Here is a 17,374-nt window from a genome sequence, read left to right on the forward strand (position 1 = left end):
ATAAAAAGATGTAAACTCACCTAAGCTTCACACCAATATAAGTGAATTCATTTTTTATTTAAAAAATTATGGTTATTTGAATTGAATAGGTTTTTTTTATTTAATTTAATTTTTTATTATATAAAAATAATAATTATATATATAATAATTAAAATAATTTTGAAAATTTCATATAAAACAGTAATTTTCAAAAAGAATTTAGATAAGAGTTATTAATTATTTTTTAGGATAAATTGCACCACAGGTCACCTAATTATAGGTCATTTTCTTTTTTAGTCACTGAACTAATCAAAATTATCTTTTTTGACCCATTTTTGTTAATTGCACTAATGGGAGGGTGATGTGGTAGTTAAAAAATTTGTATAATAACAAATTTAGCCCTCAACTTTTACATATTATATCAATTTAGTCATAATTTTAAAAAATTAACCCTCAAATTTACAAATGATTTCAATTTAATTCTAATTCTAAAATATTTAAAGAAATATATAAATATTTTCAAAAAAATATAATAATAAATTTAAATTTAATATTAATATTAATATTAATATTAATATTAATATTAAATAAGAATAATTATATTTTTTGAAAATATAATATTAATATAAAATTTAAATTTATTATTATATTTTTATTCTTATTCTTATTTAATATTAATATAAAATTTAAAATTGTTATTATATTTTTTAAAATATTTATATTTTCTTATTTTTATTTTTTTAGAATTAAGATCAAATTGAGACCATTTGTAAATTTTGAGAATTAATTTTTTAAAATTATGATTAAAGAGATATAATATGTAAAAGTTGAGTGTTAAATTTGTTATTATATCGATTTTTCAACTGCCACATCACCCTTCGGTCAATGCAATTAACAAAGATGGATAAAGAAACAATCTCGATTAGTTAGATGATCAATTTAAAAAAAATTAATAGTTGAGTGACTTAAAAAGAAACAAATTCATAGTTGAGTAACTAAATTAAAAAAAAATCATAATTGAATGATAAAAAAAAAGGACTTATAGTTGAGTGACACAATATAGTTTACTTTATTTTGTAAGAATTATTTATGAAAATGATTTTAAAATTTTATGTAGGGTTCAAAAATTATAAAAAAAATCATTTTATAAAAAGATAAAATCTGAAAACATAAAACTCAAGTTAATATTAAAAAAATTCAATGTAACTAAGTAAAATAAAATATTTACTTGGAAACAACTAATTAAAAAAATTTATTATAATGAATTTGAATTTAACAAAATAATTTTAACTGAATTAACAGTTAGACTTCAATTTTAAAATTTGAAAAAGTAAAAAAAATTAAATTTATACAATTAAAAATAGAAAAATTAAATTCTAAGTAGCTATAATATATTTGAGCCTATATTAAAATCGTGTGTGTATTGATATCAACTTAATAATTAATACTGAGTGGCACTGGCAATTATGATCTTACCAACAAATGTCTATAATTTACAGCTGCTCTTTGGATCAGCACAAGCCTCATTATTATATTTCCAAATTATTAACTTAGCAAATCAGCCATCGCCATTGCAGACTACTGTGTATATATATACCACTATATTATATAGAATTGTTTTTAAAAATTCTTTTTCTTCTTTTCATAGCATTACCAACAGTAATCTTTTTTGTTTGGGGAGAGTAGTATTTCTAAAGAGAAGCGAAGCAGAGATTTATTGTTGTTATTATTATTATTATCAGAATTTCCATTTCCATATGCTCAATCCATTTCTTCTCCTTCACTACCAAATTAAATCCTTGTTCATAAACTAAAAATCCCACCTTTGAAACAGAGCATTCAAAAATGGTGACCGGTTGGAGAAGAGCTTTTTGTACTTCAATTCCTAAAAAACAGGACAGCCCTGTTTTACCAGAAAAACAACAACAAGAAGAAAGCCATGGTACTAAAAGTCCAAGATTTTCATCAAAGTTCGGGTTTTTCTCCAACCCATCAACACCAAGGTTACGATCTCGACCGGGTTCAAGCCCCAGTCTCCGTTGCCGAACCGTTTCTACTGCTACTTCATCCCTTCCAAATAGCCCCAAGCTCCATTGCAGAACACCTCATTTATCTACCCCTTCTTCCCCTAAATCCCCTTCTAGTTTCTCCTTCCTTAAATCCACTCTGTGTATCTCCAAAGTAAGCTTCTTCTTCTTTTATTTTCAATTGAAAATTGTCTTTTTTTTCATTATTATATTTTTTTTTATTTTTTTTCCAGGGTGGTCGATGTGGGATCTGTTTAGAAAGCGTGAAAACGGGGCAAGGCACGGCGATTTTCACGGCGGAGTGTTCTCATTCCTTCCATTTCCATTGTGTCGCCGCCCATATCAGGAAGCAACAATTGCAAATTTGCCCTGTATGTTCCACCACCTGGAAAGAACTCCCTTTACTCTCCCACGAACAGCGCCATAAAACTACTTTCGGCGACGTCAAAACGAAGCCGTTTCGGGTCTACAACGACGATGAACCGTTGGCTTCGCCGGTTTCTCTTTCTCAGTTCAACCCGATTCCTGAATCCGAGGAAACTGAAGACGACGATGAAGAGGAAGGGTTCCAAGGTTTTTTTGTTACTCCGACCAGTAATGCGAGGAATGTGGACGTTCAGTTGTCGCAAGAGGCAGCGATGGTGGCGGCCGGGAGGAGTTACGAGAGTTACGTGGTGGTTATGAAAGTGAGCGCGCCAATCGCGACGCATCGTGGGTTGAAACGTGCCGCGATTGATTTGGTTACGGTGTTGGATATTAGCGGGAGTGCGATGAGGTTGCAGATGGTGAAACGTGCGATGCGGTTGATTATCTCTTTGCTCGACGAGAAAGACCGTTTGTCGATCGTGATTTTCTCGTCGAGCTCGAAACGGTTGTTGCCGTTGAAAAAAATGAGTTCCGGCGGACGGCGATCGGCGAGGAGGATCGTCGATGCGTTGGGAAGTAACCGACAAGGGATGAGTGTCAACGACGCTCTCAAAAAGGCGGCCAAAGTGTTGGAGGATCGTAGGGAAAAAAACGCCGTTGCCAGTGTTATGATCTTATCGGACTGTCATGATAAACAGTCACAGTCCAATCCCACTAATCAGAACCTTCCAGTTGTTTCCACCACGCGCTTGGCCCATTCGGATATCCCCGTACACACCTTCGGTTTCGGATCGTGCACTCACGCGCCAAACAACGATGCCTTTTGCAAAATCGTGAATGGTCTATTGAGCGTCGTGGTTCAAGACGTGAGGCTTCAACTCGGATTCTCATCCGGTTCTGCCCCGACTGAGATATCATCGGCCTATTCATTAACGACTCGACCAGCTTTGATCGGGTCTAATTCGGTGCGAGTTGGAGATCTACATTTGGGCGAGGAGAAAGACTTATTAGTGGAATTGAAAGTACCAGTAACGACTCGCGGGTCCCATAGGGCGATGTCCATACGAGCTGCTTACATTGATCCCTTCAGTCAAGAGATGGTCTACTCGCGAGATCAAAGCCTAAACTTACCTCGGTTGTCGCAGTCCGTACGACCTTCGTCCCACGGCGCGGCACGGTTGAGGAACCTCCATGTGAGCACGCGCGCTGTGGCCGAGTCTCGCAGATTGATCGAGCGGAACGATTTATCAGGGGCTCACCTACTCCTTACCTCAGCTCGAACTTTGTTGATACAATCAGGTTCGAATTCAGGCGAAGAATTTATTCGCACATTGGAATTCGAATTAGCTGAGTTAAACCGGCGACACCAACGACAACGGGTAAATAATAGTACTAGTAACATTAGTAACGGTCACGTGGAGGAAAAGGTCGAGCCGTTAACGCCGACATCGGCGTGGAGAGCAGCGGAGAGATTGGCTAAAGTGGCGATCATGAGGAAGCATATGAATAGAGTTAGCGATTTGCATGGATTTGAAAATGCCAGATTTTAGATTTTTTTTTAAATTTTTTTATTTACTGCTATTTTGTAACACGAAACAATGTGTAGTATGAATTTACACAAAAACTAATAAAACAAAAAATAGTTTTTTTTCTTCTGTTTTGTGATTAAATGAAATGCCTACAAAAGGATTTTTAAGTGTTTTCTGAATTTTTATTTTATATATTATTAGATAAATGATTAATTCAGAGAAATTGAACGGTACCGGGCAAGGAGAAGCGGACGGCTACGCGCTTTTGATTGTGAGAAGAGAAGACAGTGACTTTTGATTGAGTTCCATGTCTCTATTTGGCTTTTTTGTTTTTATTCTAGATTTTTCATTGTTTGATAAGATTTAATTTATTATGTGAATATTATAGAAAATGATGTAATTTTTTTTGATATATGGGGTATAAGCAAAAATTGAAAACTGTAAGGTTAAGTAGTTTTATTTTATTTTTTTTGTATTTTGAATGAAAATTCAATTATTTAATAATAATGATTTCTGAAAAACAAGTAATTCAAGTTAATTTCATATTAGATAAAAAATATTTATAATTATAATAAATTATTGATACAAGATTGAAATTATAGTGATTCACACCATTTATTTGGTGAATAGAGAATTATAAATAATTAGGAGTGATCAAATTTTAAATTTTTAAAAAAGTTAAAGAGTTCGAAAAGAAGTAAAAAGATATTTGAACATTACGTGCCACTTCGGTATTCATTTCGTATTCCCTAACATCTAATCTACTTAAAAATGTCAAGACTATGATCCCAATGATGTATGCTTATGAGGTTGAGGGCTCACAAAGGCTTGGGTTTATTAGGTACTCTTGACCTTACAAATGCTTCTAGCTCGCAAAGTGACTAATAATCTAAAGTATTATCTTGAGAAGTTAGTAGAACGTGAGTTATAGGTATAACATAAACGAACATAAAATAACACAACATTATTCATTTAAATTAAATCAAAATTGATGTGTAATTGATATATAACTGTGAATGAAATGTATATAAGATTTTTAGTATATTTTATGTAAATACATTATGATATGATGAAACATATAAATAAAAACATGAGAACACGAATTTTGGGAATTAAAAATGTTAAAAATGTGTGAATTTTGAGTTGGTGGGTCAAATCAAGGAAAACGTTCACAAATTTGTAACGTAGCAGCAAATTGATGAGATAGGTGGTAATGGGTTCTTTTCTTTAGTCTTTTTAGCCGCGTATGGCGATTTTTTTCTCTTCTTTTTGGTAATGGGAAAATGCCAAATGAATTTTTTGGGATTTAAAAAAAATTATTATTAATTACTGATTGAGTTAAAATTTAATTGTATTTATATAAGAAGACGTGAATTTAATTATATTGAATTATATTATTCTTTTATTTATAATTTAAAGAGAAAGTATAAATAATTTTAAATATTATATAAAAAATAAATAGAGAAATAGTCAACAAATACAATGGAAAAGCAAAGATATAAAATGGTATGAATGTGGGTATTGAATGATAAGTTGTAGGGAGCAATTAATCAGGTATTTTGGGGATTGATGTTTGTACAATGAATGCAAATAAAGCAAAAAGAAAAAAGAAATGATGATTTTTATTTAAAACACTATTTTTTTTACCCTTTTATGCGGCTAATGTGTCCCGCACTATCAAGATTTGCTCTCTTAGTGCCCACAAAATACCCATTCATCCAATTTAGACTAATCTTCACTAACCCAAACCATTCCAAGTGCTTGGTGTCGTACTAAAGTGAATGGATTTAGTTTTTTTCGAAACTTGAATTCAAATTATTGATTTCAATAATTTAATTTAATGATTAATTAAATTCTAATTAATTATAATCAAAATAATTTTAGAGAAAAAATCACACTCAAATTCGAGATTTCATGACTTTCAAAATTTCAATATTATTGAGCTAAGATTTTATTAGTAGAATGAGGCTTAGTTAAAGTTAAAATATGTTATAAGTCCATGTACCTTCACAAAATTAAAATTTAGTCTATGAATTTTTATTACAAAAATTTAGTCTTTCTATTTTTAAATACTCATTTAATAGTCATGTAACTAAAAAATGACATTGTAATGAACCTAAATTTAATAAAATAAATTTAACAGTGTTATTAATTAGACTTAAATTTTAAAATTTTAAAAATAAAAAATATATAAAATAAAATTCTAAAAATATAAAATATAAAATATAAAAACAAAATTTTAAATTTACAAAAATATAACAACTTATTACATATTTTATCCTTTAATTAATTTCAAAGAAAAAGTGGACCAAAGTATATCATTATTCAAGGCAAAGGGCGAGCATGTACTTGGAAGAATGTGAAGGAAAAGATGTTAAATCACTTCCAATGCAAAATAGTAGTTGGTTTTAGAGATTAAGAGATTATAGAATTAATTTCATCAATTATGATTGTAATTATGTTTAATTATAAATGTTATATTAATTAAGTTTTTTAATTATTCAAATCGTTAATCTAATCATTAAACGAAATGTTAAATTTTATATAGCATAATTTAAAATAATTTTTAAAAAAAAGTAAAAACTAAATAAAAAAAAGTGAGCTATAAAGCTTTTATAAAAGTTTTAAAAATTTCAAAATCAAAATTTTTTAATATTCATTTTTCTTTAAACTTTTTATTTTAAACTATGACACATAATATTTAACATCTCAATTAAATTAATGGTTTTAATAATGAAAGGACTTTATAGAAATAATTTCAAAAGTTTTGGAATGTATGGTACAATTAAATTAATCGTGCCCCTAGTAAAATTGCCTTTAATTTCTTTAAAATTTATAACATTATGAATTAATATAATAATAAAATTACAATTTAACCTTCCAAAATTTATGATTCATCTTTAATCTCCCGTAAAACAATTTTTTAATTTCTCCCAGCAAACAAATAATAAAACATACCCGATATTTTACTCATAATATTGTATTTTTTTTGGAAATCAAATGGGGTTTAGGGTAAAAAGAGAATGAAAGTGGAGATGGCATTATATATACTATGGGAAAAGGTGGATGCACACTCGAATTCATGTAGACTACTACTAGAAAAATTGGGTAACATTGTGGGTGGCCATAATTATGTCTGCTTCCTACAACCAAAATAAAGACATGCACAAAAAAGAAACATCAAAGATTTAAGGAAATAATAATAGTTAAAAATTAAATAAATAAAATACAACTTTCCTAGCTGTCATAAATAAAATAAATAAAGATAAACGGCTATCCTCATTATCATCATCAATATTACGACGCCACCACCATGATTAAATCAATAAATTAACTCTATTTTCTCTTTGTTGTAAAGTAAAAAAAAAAAACCCAAACTTTCTCAATAATGTTCATTTCTGGATTTGATTGAATATGACATTTAAGTGGGGTAAATTTTTGAATCAAATCTATTTGTTAAATCGAAAATTTGTACCAAAATAACTTATTTGTAAAATAATTGAAAGTTTGATTTTTTAAAGCTAAAGTCTAGTTTTGGTCCCATAGTATAAATTGATATTTAAATTTTTATAGTGCAATTAATTGGACTAAACAGTGAATATATTTAATATTAGAGTGGATTGTTTTTTTATAAAAAAAAATTCTATGTCAACATGATGAGTAATGACAAAGCTAAAAAAAAATTGAGGATTAAAATTAAATTATAAATTTTTTAAGATCAATATACAATTTTACTATTATTTCAATTTACAACTTGTCAATTTTTGAAAATACTAAACTATAATTTTATCATTTGTGGGGTACAAGGGCTTTTACCTACGGATAATGAATTAGAATGAGTGTTTTTAAGAAGAAATCTATATCAATATTTTAGTTGAAATAATTAATGACGTAATTGTATGAACTAACAAATAATATTATAAAAGTAGAGGAGAAATTTATGCTAAATTAAAAATATACAGACTAAATATCAAATTTGAAAATAGTAGAGAGACCAAAACAAAAAATAATCATTTTTATTCAAAAAAATAACTTTATTTTTAATTGAAAATTTATGGATTAATCAATTGAACTGAAGGTTGGGATATGATAATTAGAAAGTGTATGTTTTAACACTTTTGTAACTTTTTTGTGCCTCAATTTATGTAGATGATAAAGTTTAGTGTAAATTAATTTTTTTAATTATATATTTTATATAAAAAGAATTTATCATTAAATATATATTAATATAGATGGTATTTTGAATTTATATGATAAAAATATCATACTAATTTAATTTTTTATATGCATAAAAATATAATTATATTAAGAAATTCAACGTTTGAATTATTAAAAGATTAATTATAAAAAATTATAAAAGTGTCTAAAATCACATTGGTTTTATAGTAATTATATATTTACGAGAAATGATTATATGAAATAAAGATATTATCTTTTTCCAATAGTTTAATGTCATATCAGCAATTTTATCTTGAATTTTAAGATTTTCATTTGGATTTGATTTTTCTTTTTCTTTTTAGGATAAAAATACTGATATGACATTAAATTATTGAAAAATAGATACAAATAACGAGGCATAACTGTTTCATACAATCCTTTTCTATATATATATAAAAGTTACTAATCCATTTTTGTAATATAAACTATTTGGCAAAGAATTCAATGAGAAAAATTTCAAAGGATCCTAATTTAGCATCTAAGTTCATAGATGAAATAAAATTTATTTTTGAACTAATTTGTGGAAAAAAAAATAGCAGTTGGCAGAAAAATTCTTAATATTGATAGCTGAAAACTATGAAAACAATCATTTGAATAAATAAGAAAAGAAGAAAATTATTTTGGGTCTTTGCTTTTTAAATCCTTATCTTGAAGAAGTAGAAATTGATGATATGGTTGAAATTATGCATATGGACCACACTTATGTAATTATTATGATATCACCTTAATTTTCAAACAAAAACTTGAATACCTCTATCCTAACTTGAAATATTAATTGTATGATATAAGAGTTTGGATTCAGCTCCTAACAATCAATTCCCTTTTCGAGTTATAAAATACAGATACAAAAAAATATTGATAATATTAGGGTTTTTTTTCTTGTCTAAATACGAAATCCATCTATTTACTTTATGAAAATTGAGAAATTAGTTTTGTAATTTACTTTGCCAGAATTTAATCTTAGTATTTGGCAAAGATTGAGAAGTTAGTGTAAACACATAATATTAGATTGATGATTTTTGCTATAAATTAATAAACTATTTACTGTTGTTAATTCTATGCATATAATTGTTGAGTTGGTGAATTCCATATTGTAGAGGCCCAAATTTGCCCGGCCCAACAAATTAAAATCAAACCTAAATTCTACCCAATTATAAAATCAGATCCAAAGCTAAGCCCAAATAATAAAAACCCTAGCCCAATACAACCTAAACTTATTTTTTTAAAAAAATAAAAAAGACAAAACCCTAGCCACCTCGCTTCCCACTTGCACCTACTCCACCACCTCGCCTCCCACTTGCACCTACACTGTCAAATGGAGAAGAGACATAGAATGATAAGAAATGTATGTAAGATGGCTATAAAAGCAAAACCAAAAGTCCATTGTAAAGGGGAGAGGAGGAAATAATTGTATTTTTTAAAGGTTTTTTTGATAAAAAAAAGAGAAGAATGTAAAAGCAAAAGATTTGCAAGCAAATCTGAAATAAAAAAAACGAGTATTGAAGAAGAAAAGATTCAAACGCGTTAAGGTTTTTATTTCTTTTTTTCTTTTTTATTTTCATTTTTTTTGTACATATAAACATTTTTTCTTTTTTTCTTTTCTTTCAAAAATAGTATACATATATTTAGATATAAAAATAAAAAAGAAAACAAAAAATAATACATTTTTTAAATTCCGGCCACCGTGCACGGTGGCCGACGACGGCAGCAAAGACTGCAGACGGCGCCGGTCCGGCTCCTGGGTATTGACCGGACCATGGCCGGAATGGGTAAAGAGGGAGAGAGTTAAGAGCTTTGTTTTATTTTTTTTATTTTATTATTTTTACTATTATTTATATTATTATTATTATTTCTCATGTATATATTATTATTTATATTATTATTATATTATATATACCCTCTCCATATTTATTTATATTATTACTATCATTATTGTTACTTCTATTATTTTTTATTTCTGACTACTATTATATATATATATATATGTATTATTGTTTGTATTATTATTATTATTATTATCACCCCTATTGTTGTTACTTTACTTTTGTATTCTAAATATATTATTAATATTACTCATATTTTCATTATTTTTACTATTACTATTATTATTATATATTAGTGTATATTTTTATGTATATATATATTTATATATAATATTGTTTTTTATTACTTTAATTTAATATTTTTATTATATTTGCTTTTTTGAATTTCTATATTTATTATTATTATTATATAGTAGTGTGTATTTCTATTATATACATATATATATTTATATATAGTATTATTATTTACTTTACTTTATTATTATTATCATTATATCCAACCCAATAATAATTCTTTCATAAAAGTAATATTCCGTATTTGGTAATTTGAGACAATCGTGCATTAACTTATTGAATTTCGATTTTTCTCCTTTAACCTAAATAACGGAATACTCTTTTAAATCGCGACATGAGTTTTGAAAAATGCTTATTCTCAGAGATACGAGGTGTTGTGCCCTAACTTACTGGGTATGGCATTTTGTTACCTCGAAATAAGATTTTTGCAAGTAAAGGCAATATTCGGTGTTCGAAAATTCGAGGAAACGTGCCTTAACTTACTGGTTTTCGATTTTCCTCGTTCAACTTAACTAACTGAATAACCTTTTGAAATACACGAATTTTTATATAAAAGGCAAGCTCGCTCTCGAAAATTCAAGATGTCGTGTCCTAACTTACTGGATGTGACATTTTATATTGTGAGACGAGAAGGTTTTTAACATTTGAGCATTTTCTTTACAAAGAGGGATCGTATTTTAAATTCTTTCAAGTTTTCAAATTTTCGACACTAAGACACTAATTAATCAACTAGGTGCCAATTTTGGGCGTATCGAGGGTGCTAATCCTTCCTCGCGCGTAACCGACTCTCGAACTCATTTTCTGATTTTCGTAGACCAAAAATTATCGTTTTAGTAAATCTTAACTTTTATTAAAATGATTAATTTAAGGTGATCCGATCACACCTCATCAAAAAAGATTGGTGGCGACTCCTCTATTCATTTTCATTTCCAAAAATCTAAGTCGATTCCCGTTTTTTCAAAAAAAATGGTTACGACAGCTTGGCGACTCCGCTGGGGACTAAATAAGAGAGTCAAGCCACAAGTTGATTAACTTTTGTCTTTTTATCGAAAATTGAAAATCTGGTTTTGAAATACGATCATTTCATTGCATTTCATCAGCTTTTTAGTGGTTTATGGTATAATACCTGCTGCATTGGTTTGAGTCCTTAGTTTTGCATCGCATTGCATGACCGTTGTGGTCACACCTTTTAAGTGGGAGTGAGAAACTATGCTTTCGTGAGGTTTTCACCTCCGCATGGGCTAGAGGATCTCTTCCGGAATACATCCGTACCTATGTCTTCGTGAGGTTTTCACCTCCGCATGGGCATAAGAAAATGTATTCCCCTGAACTGAACTTGGTCCATATGAGCCTATAATGGGTGAGGATCGAGGAATTTGCTGGTTCAGGTACCTTTGCTTCAGAATCGAACTACATTTAGTGAACTTTAAGTGCTTGCCCGAGGTAGTATGAGGATGACCTTTAGTACCTACCTTTATAAGTGCTTGTTTATTACATATTTTTATATGATACTAACTTGTTTTTTATTTTATTTTTTTGTCATTATCGCATACCATTCATCATTAAAAGGTGTCGATTCAAGGTTCGATTTCTGAGTTAGGAAGTTTTATAATGAGGAACGAATACCTTAGTAAAGTGGAGGACAATACTTCTGTCTGTACCTGGTCAGAGAAAACCCGGTTAGAGAAAGGAGATAGTGTCACTGAGGGATATACGTCAGAATTATGGGATTTCACCCGTGTTAATTTGACGCAAAATGAGTTGCAGGAGTTGAGAAACATTTGGGCCCAATGGGATGATAAAGCTAAGCAGCTTTTCTATCGAAATTTGGAGACCTTCCATATTTGCTAGACGTCAAGGTAGATAGACACTTGTTTCGAGCTATGGTACAGTTCTGGAACCCTGCTTATAGTTGCTTTACATTTGGGGATGTTGATCTTGTACCTACTTTGGAGGAGTATACGACTTTATTGCGTTGCCCAAAGATTCAGGGTCACAAGGCTTATGTCAGGCCTGCTAGCGTTCCAACTTTTACGAAGAAGTTGGTAATGATTACTAGGATGAGTGAGCAGTGGGCTGTAGCTCTTGTGCAGCAAAAGGGTGATAGTAAATGTATTCCATGGGCCGTTTTAAGGGATTTGATATCGACACATCCAGACGTGAAGAAAAAGGTAGACGTCCTAGCTTTGAGTATTTATGGTATGGTGATTTTCCCAAAGGCGTTGAGGTATATAGATGAGGCGGTTGCGGATTTATTCGATCGACTTGGTAAACAGAACACACCTATGCCCGCGATCCTAGCTGAGATGATAAGATCCTTGAATGCATGTCGAAGAACCGGTGAAGGAAGGTTCATTGGATGTGCATAATTATTGTTGGTCTGGTTTCATAGCCACTTCTGGAAGCTTGATAAGGATCCTTGCCGGGTATTCTTTGAGGGTTATTCTCCCTTAAAGGAAGTTGTAGACATGCCTAGAAGAGATGACATTTCAGAAGAGAGGTGGATAGATATTCTTCAGAATCTTCGAAAGGAAGATGTTATGTGGAAGGCTCCTTGGTTGGTTCCTAGTGAAGTCCTTTACCGATGTGGCAGTTTCGATTGGGTCCCTTTGCCAGGAATTTGAGGAGTTGTTGGATATACACCATTGCTTGTTCTAAGGCAGTATCAAGTAAGGCAGTTTATACCGACTACACAGGGTTTAGCTCAGAGTGATTTCTCTTATAAAGGTGATCACTACAAGAAGAAGATGCGGGAGATTTCTGAGGCTTGAAAGAAGCCTTTCTGTATGAAGATCTTGACTGAAGGCTCGACGTCAACTCCTGAGTATAAAAGGTGGTTTAGTAAGAGATTCAACGATAATATCCCTAGGCCGATTTTGGGAGAGGCTCGATCATTAGAGGAGAACTTGCGAGTGATCCCGTCGGAGTTGGAGGTTATGAAGCAAGAGTTTGAAAGGAAGAATTCAGAGCTAGAAAAGAGGATTGAGAAACTCGAAGAGGAGAAAATGTGCTTAAGTCTCGATGTTGACGTTCAAAAGATGGAAGTCGAGAAGATGGAAAAGGAAAAGAGGAAGATCGAGATGACCTAAAGATACATTATAAGAAAGCTCAGATGACATTGAAAAGGGTCGGATTAGGGAAATCTTTAGAGCAATGGCAACAAGAGATTCAAGAAGAAAGAGTCAAGGCTGAGTATTGGGAGAAAAAGTTCCAAGAAATGCAGTCTTGTAATCAGGCCCTAGAGAAAGAAAATCAAGGATTAAAAGTTAAGGTGTCAAAGCTTGGACGATCCCTTCATCATTACCGAAGTCGTAACTCTGCAATTGAGTTAAAGGCAAGCTTGGACAAGATTGAGAATATGTAGCATAACATTAGAGAGTTAGAAGCGGCACTACAGGACTATGAGGTACGGATTGAGCAGCTTGAGACAAGAGAAGAACAGTGGAAGGGAGAACTTCACCATCTTCGGGATCAATTAAGAGATAGGGATCATGTCATGGAAGAGGCCCTAGTTCAGATTCGAGAGGTTGCTAAATACTTGCAAGATTTGGCAATACAAGCTAGAACGCTGAGTATGATGTATGAGTCATCGTCAGACAAAGAACAAGAGTTAGCATTATTATTAGATAGGGTTAAGACTTTAGGCCTACGGGCAAAAGTGTATTTGTAATCTGTTTTACGAAAAGATTTTTGTTCCTTAAATAACGTTTTCTAAAATGAAACTGAATCAAAATCGACATCTTTTTGCATTCAGCATTTGCATTTCATCACATCATATGCATTTGAGTTTATAGAAAGACCCTAATTAGTTAAAATTATTAGGGAGAAGGAGAGTGGGAGAAAGAAAATCTGGAAGCAACACATCCCTACAGTACATGCGCTAAGTCGAGAAATATGGACCAAAGATTTAAACAGTTACAGAAAGACATGCAGGACCAATTGCAAGAGCAATTGGCAAAAATGTAAAATGATATGAGGGAACAAATGATGGAGGCTCAAAGGAACATGATAGCTGAGATGGCTCAACTACTAAGAGCCATTGATAAGGGAAAGACTCCCATGGCAATCACTGAAGAGGAGAATGAGGGTCATCCCCCTGGTTTCACTCCATCTCACGTACAAACCCAACCTGAGGCATATCCCCGAAGGTCATTTGTCACTATAAGGCCTCAACAAAGGCCGACTGATGCTGGGATCCCTATAAATTTCCCAATTGATTCAGGATTCAATTTGGGCGATAATCCTGCAAATCCTGCTATTCCTGATTTAGACATGGTTGAAAAAGATGACTTAAGAACTGAGGCTGCAAGACAGTTGGAAGAACGCTGCAAATGGTTGAAGGAAAAATTTAAGATTTTAGAAAATGATGATGGGCATCATAGAGTTGATGCCAAAGATTTAAGCTTGGTTCCAGATTTGGTGCTTCCTCACAAATTCAAGATGCTAGGATTTGAGAAGTACAATGAGACTACTTGCCTGGAAGCCCATATTACGATGTTCTGCAGACGAATGGCAGGTCATGTCAATAATGACCAACTATTAATTCACTGCTTCCAAGAAAGTCTGGTTGGGGCCGCTTCTAGATGGTACAACCAACTGAGTCGCGCCCAGATCGGTTCATGGAAAGATCTAGCACAAGCTTTCATGAAGCAGTATGGACATGTGACAGACATAGCCCCTGATAGAATCACTTTACAGAATATGGAAAAAACATAATGAGAGCTTTAGGCAGTATGCCCAGCGATAGAGAGAGGTGGCCACACAAGTCCAACCCCCTCTATTGGAAAAGGAAACCGCTATGCTCTTCATCAACACCCTGAAGGCACCTTTTATTAACCACATGCTGGGAAGCGCAACCAAGAGTTTTTCAGACATAGTAATATCTGGAGAAATGATAGAAAACGTAATAAGATGTGGGAAAATAGAGGCTGCGAAAAACGCCAAGAGGTCAACATCGAGGAAGAAATAGCACGAGGTGAATAATGTGAGCTCATATTCGAAATCGATCACCGTAAGCCAACCAAAGTCCACAACCACTGGTCAGCAGGGCCCACCCAGACAAGAGCCCAATACAAAGCAAAATAGGGAGAAACTCCAATTTACGCCCATTCCAATGACGTACAAGGAGTTATACCAAAGTTTATTCGATGCACGTGTCGTGTCTCCATTCTATCTAAAGCCAATGCAACCTCCATACCCAAAATGGTATGACGCAAATGCCCAATGCGAATACCATACAGGAGCCACAGGACACTCAATAGAAAACTGCACCACTTTCAAGAAATTGGTTGAAAGACTCATCAGCATGGGCATCGTGAAATTTGACGATACATCCAATACAGAGAATCTATTACCCAACCATGGAGATATGGGGATAAATGCGATAATCGAGAGTTCAGGGAAAGAAATTAAGGTGAATATTGCAGAAGTGAACACCCCGCTGAAAGAAGTATGGAAGAAAATGGTGGAAAGAGGGTTGATAACACAGAATTCAAGGGTCAGACCCCGAGAAGTAAAAAATTATTACGAGTTCCATGATCAAGAAGATCACGAGATTCAGAAATGTAGTGAATTCAGGGTTTTATTACAAGGATTGATGGATAATAAGGAGTTGAAATTCTTCGAATATGTTGGGAGCCCAGAAGAAACAGATGTGTGTGCCTCCGAAGAGAGGTCGATGAAGGACGTTTACAAAGTCAACCACCTAATGGTTATCATATCGCGTCCAAGAATGAATGAAGTCAGGGCACAAGTTGCGTCAAAGGTCGTAATCCAGAAGCCCGTTGCTTTCCCTTATAAAGATAGCAAAAGGGTACCGTGGAACTATAGCTGCAATGTGACAATCCCGAGAGAGGAGATCCCAATTAATGCATCAGAGGAAGGTCAAGATGAGGGTTTTTATATGCGCAGCGGAAGGCGTTATACCCCAAATACAAAAGTCGAGCAGGTTAAAGGAAAATCATTAGCAATTGAACAAGAGAAAGAGAAGCCGGCGAGACCTGAACCAACTGTTAATGAGCCAGTGACTGAAAAAGAAGCAAAAGAATTCTTAAAATTCTTGAAGCACAGCGAATATAGTGTCGTAGAATAGTTGCACAAACAACCAGCTCGTATATCGGTACTGGCCTTACTCTTGAGCTCCGAAACCCATCGCAGCGCATTGATGAAGGTGCTGAATGAAACTTATGTTGCTAACGATATCTCTGTAAACAAACTAGACCGCTTAGTCAATAATATAAGTGTCGACAACTTCATTTTCTTTAACGACGATGAAATACCATCGGGAGGTATGGGGTCCACAAAGGTTCTACACATTACCACACGTTACAAGGGATTTACATTGCCGAGGGTATTGATTGATAATGGATCGACACTAAACGTCCTACCTCTATCCACTTTAAATAAGTTGCCTGTGGATAGTTCCCATATAAAAACATGTCAAAATGTGGTGAGGGCGTTCGATGGTACCGAAAGGAAAGTAATGGGAGGATCGAAATACCCTTTTTTAATTGGCCCTAGCACGTACGAGATAGATTTCTTGGTAATGGACATCAGGCCTTCTTACAATTGCTTATTGGGAAGGCCTTGGATTCACTCAGCGGGGGCAGTGTCGTCATCGTTACATCAAAAGCTCAAATTTCTAATGGAAGGACGATTGGTGACCGTGAATGCGGAAGAAGATATCATTGCATCCGTTCCCAGCAATGCACTATATGTGGGGGTAGATGATGAAGCCATAGAGTATTATTTTCGGTCGTTAGAATTTGTTAATGCGACCTTTGTTATTGAAGGAAATAAGATCCTGACGCCCAACATCTTTAAAACTACAAGAATGGGCCTACTACTGACGGTTGGGAAAGGAGCTTTGCCAGGGAAAGAGCTTGGAAGAAGCCTACAAGGGAAGGTTGAAGCACCTATGCTCATGGACAAACGAGACCGCTTTGGCTTAGGATTCAAGCCGGATGCAAAACAAAAGAAAAATGACCAAGAGAAGAAACAAGAAATGAGAAGAGCGCGTTTAAGTGGGGAAGAGGTTAAGTGGGAGCCGATGACCTTTCCCCACATATCCAGAACATTCGTGTCAGGAGGGACTATTTACTCTGAAGGAAGAGCAACAAGGAAAGGATTTTCTGAATAA

The 17,374-nt window shown here is 32.9% G+C and overlaps 2 protein-coding genes across 2 annotated transcripts; both read left to right on the forward strand.

Annotated features, from left to right (window-relative positions):
- The first annotated feature begins 1,588 nt into the window (after positions 1 to 1,588).
- Positions 1,589 to 4,024, forward strand: LOC121209257 (probable E3 ubiquitin-protein ligase EDA40). The gene is made up of 2 exons (XM_041079787.1): positions 1,589 to 2,160; positions 2,240 to 4,024. Exons 1-2 carry the CDS (start codon positions 1,825 to 1,827, stop codon positions 3,920 to 3,922), a joined length of 2,019 nt encoding a protein of 672 aa, XP_040935721.1. The 5' UTR covers positions 1,589 to 1,824; the 3' UTR covers positions 3,923 to 4,024.
- An 11,517-nt stretch (positions 4,025 to 15,541) lies between these two features.
- On the forward strand, positions 15,542 to 17,374 carry LOC121212142 (uncharacterized). The gene is made up of 2 exons (XM_041084394.1): positions 15,542 to 16,258; positions 16,328 to 17,374. The coding sequence occupies exons 1-2, from the start codon at positions 15,542 to 15,544 to the stop codon at positions 17,372 to 17,374; spliced, it is 1,764 nt and encodes a 587-aa protein (XP_040940328.1).

Source organism: Gossypium hirsutum, chromosome A02, assembly GCF_007990345.1.
Source record: "Gossypium hirsutum isolate 1008001.06 chromosome A02, Gossypium_hirsutum_v2.1, whole genome shotgun sequence".
In the NCBI taxonomy this organism is placed as follows: Eukaryota; Viridiplantae; Streptophyta; class Magnoliopsida; order Malvales; family Malvaceae; genus Gossypium; species Gossypium hirsutum.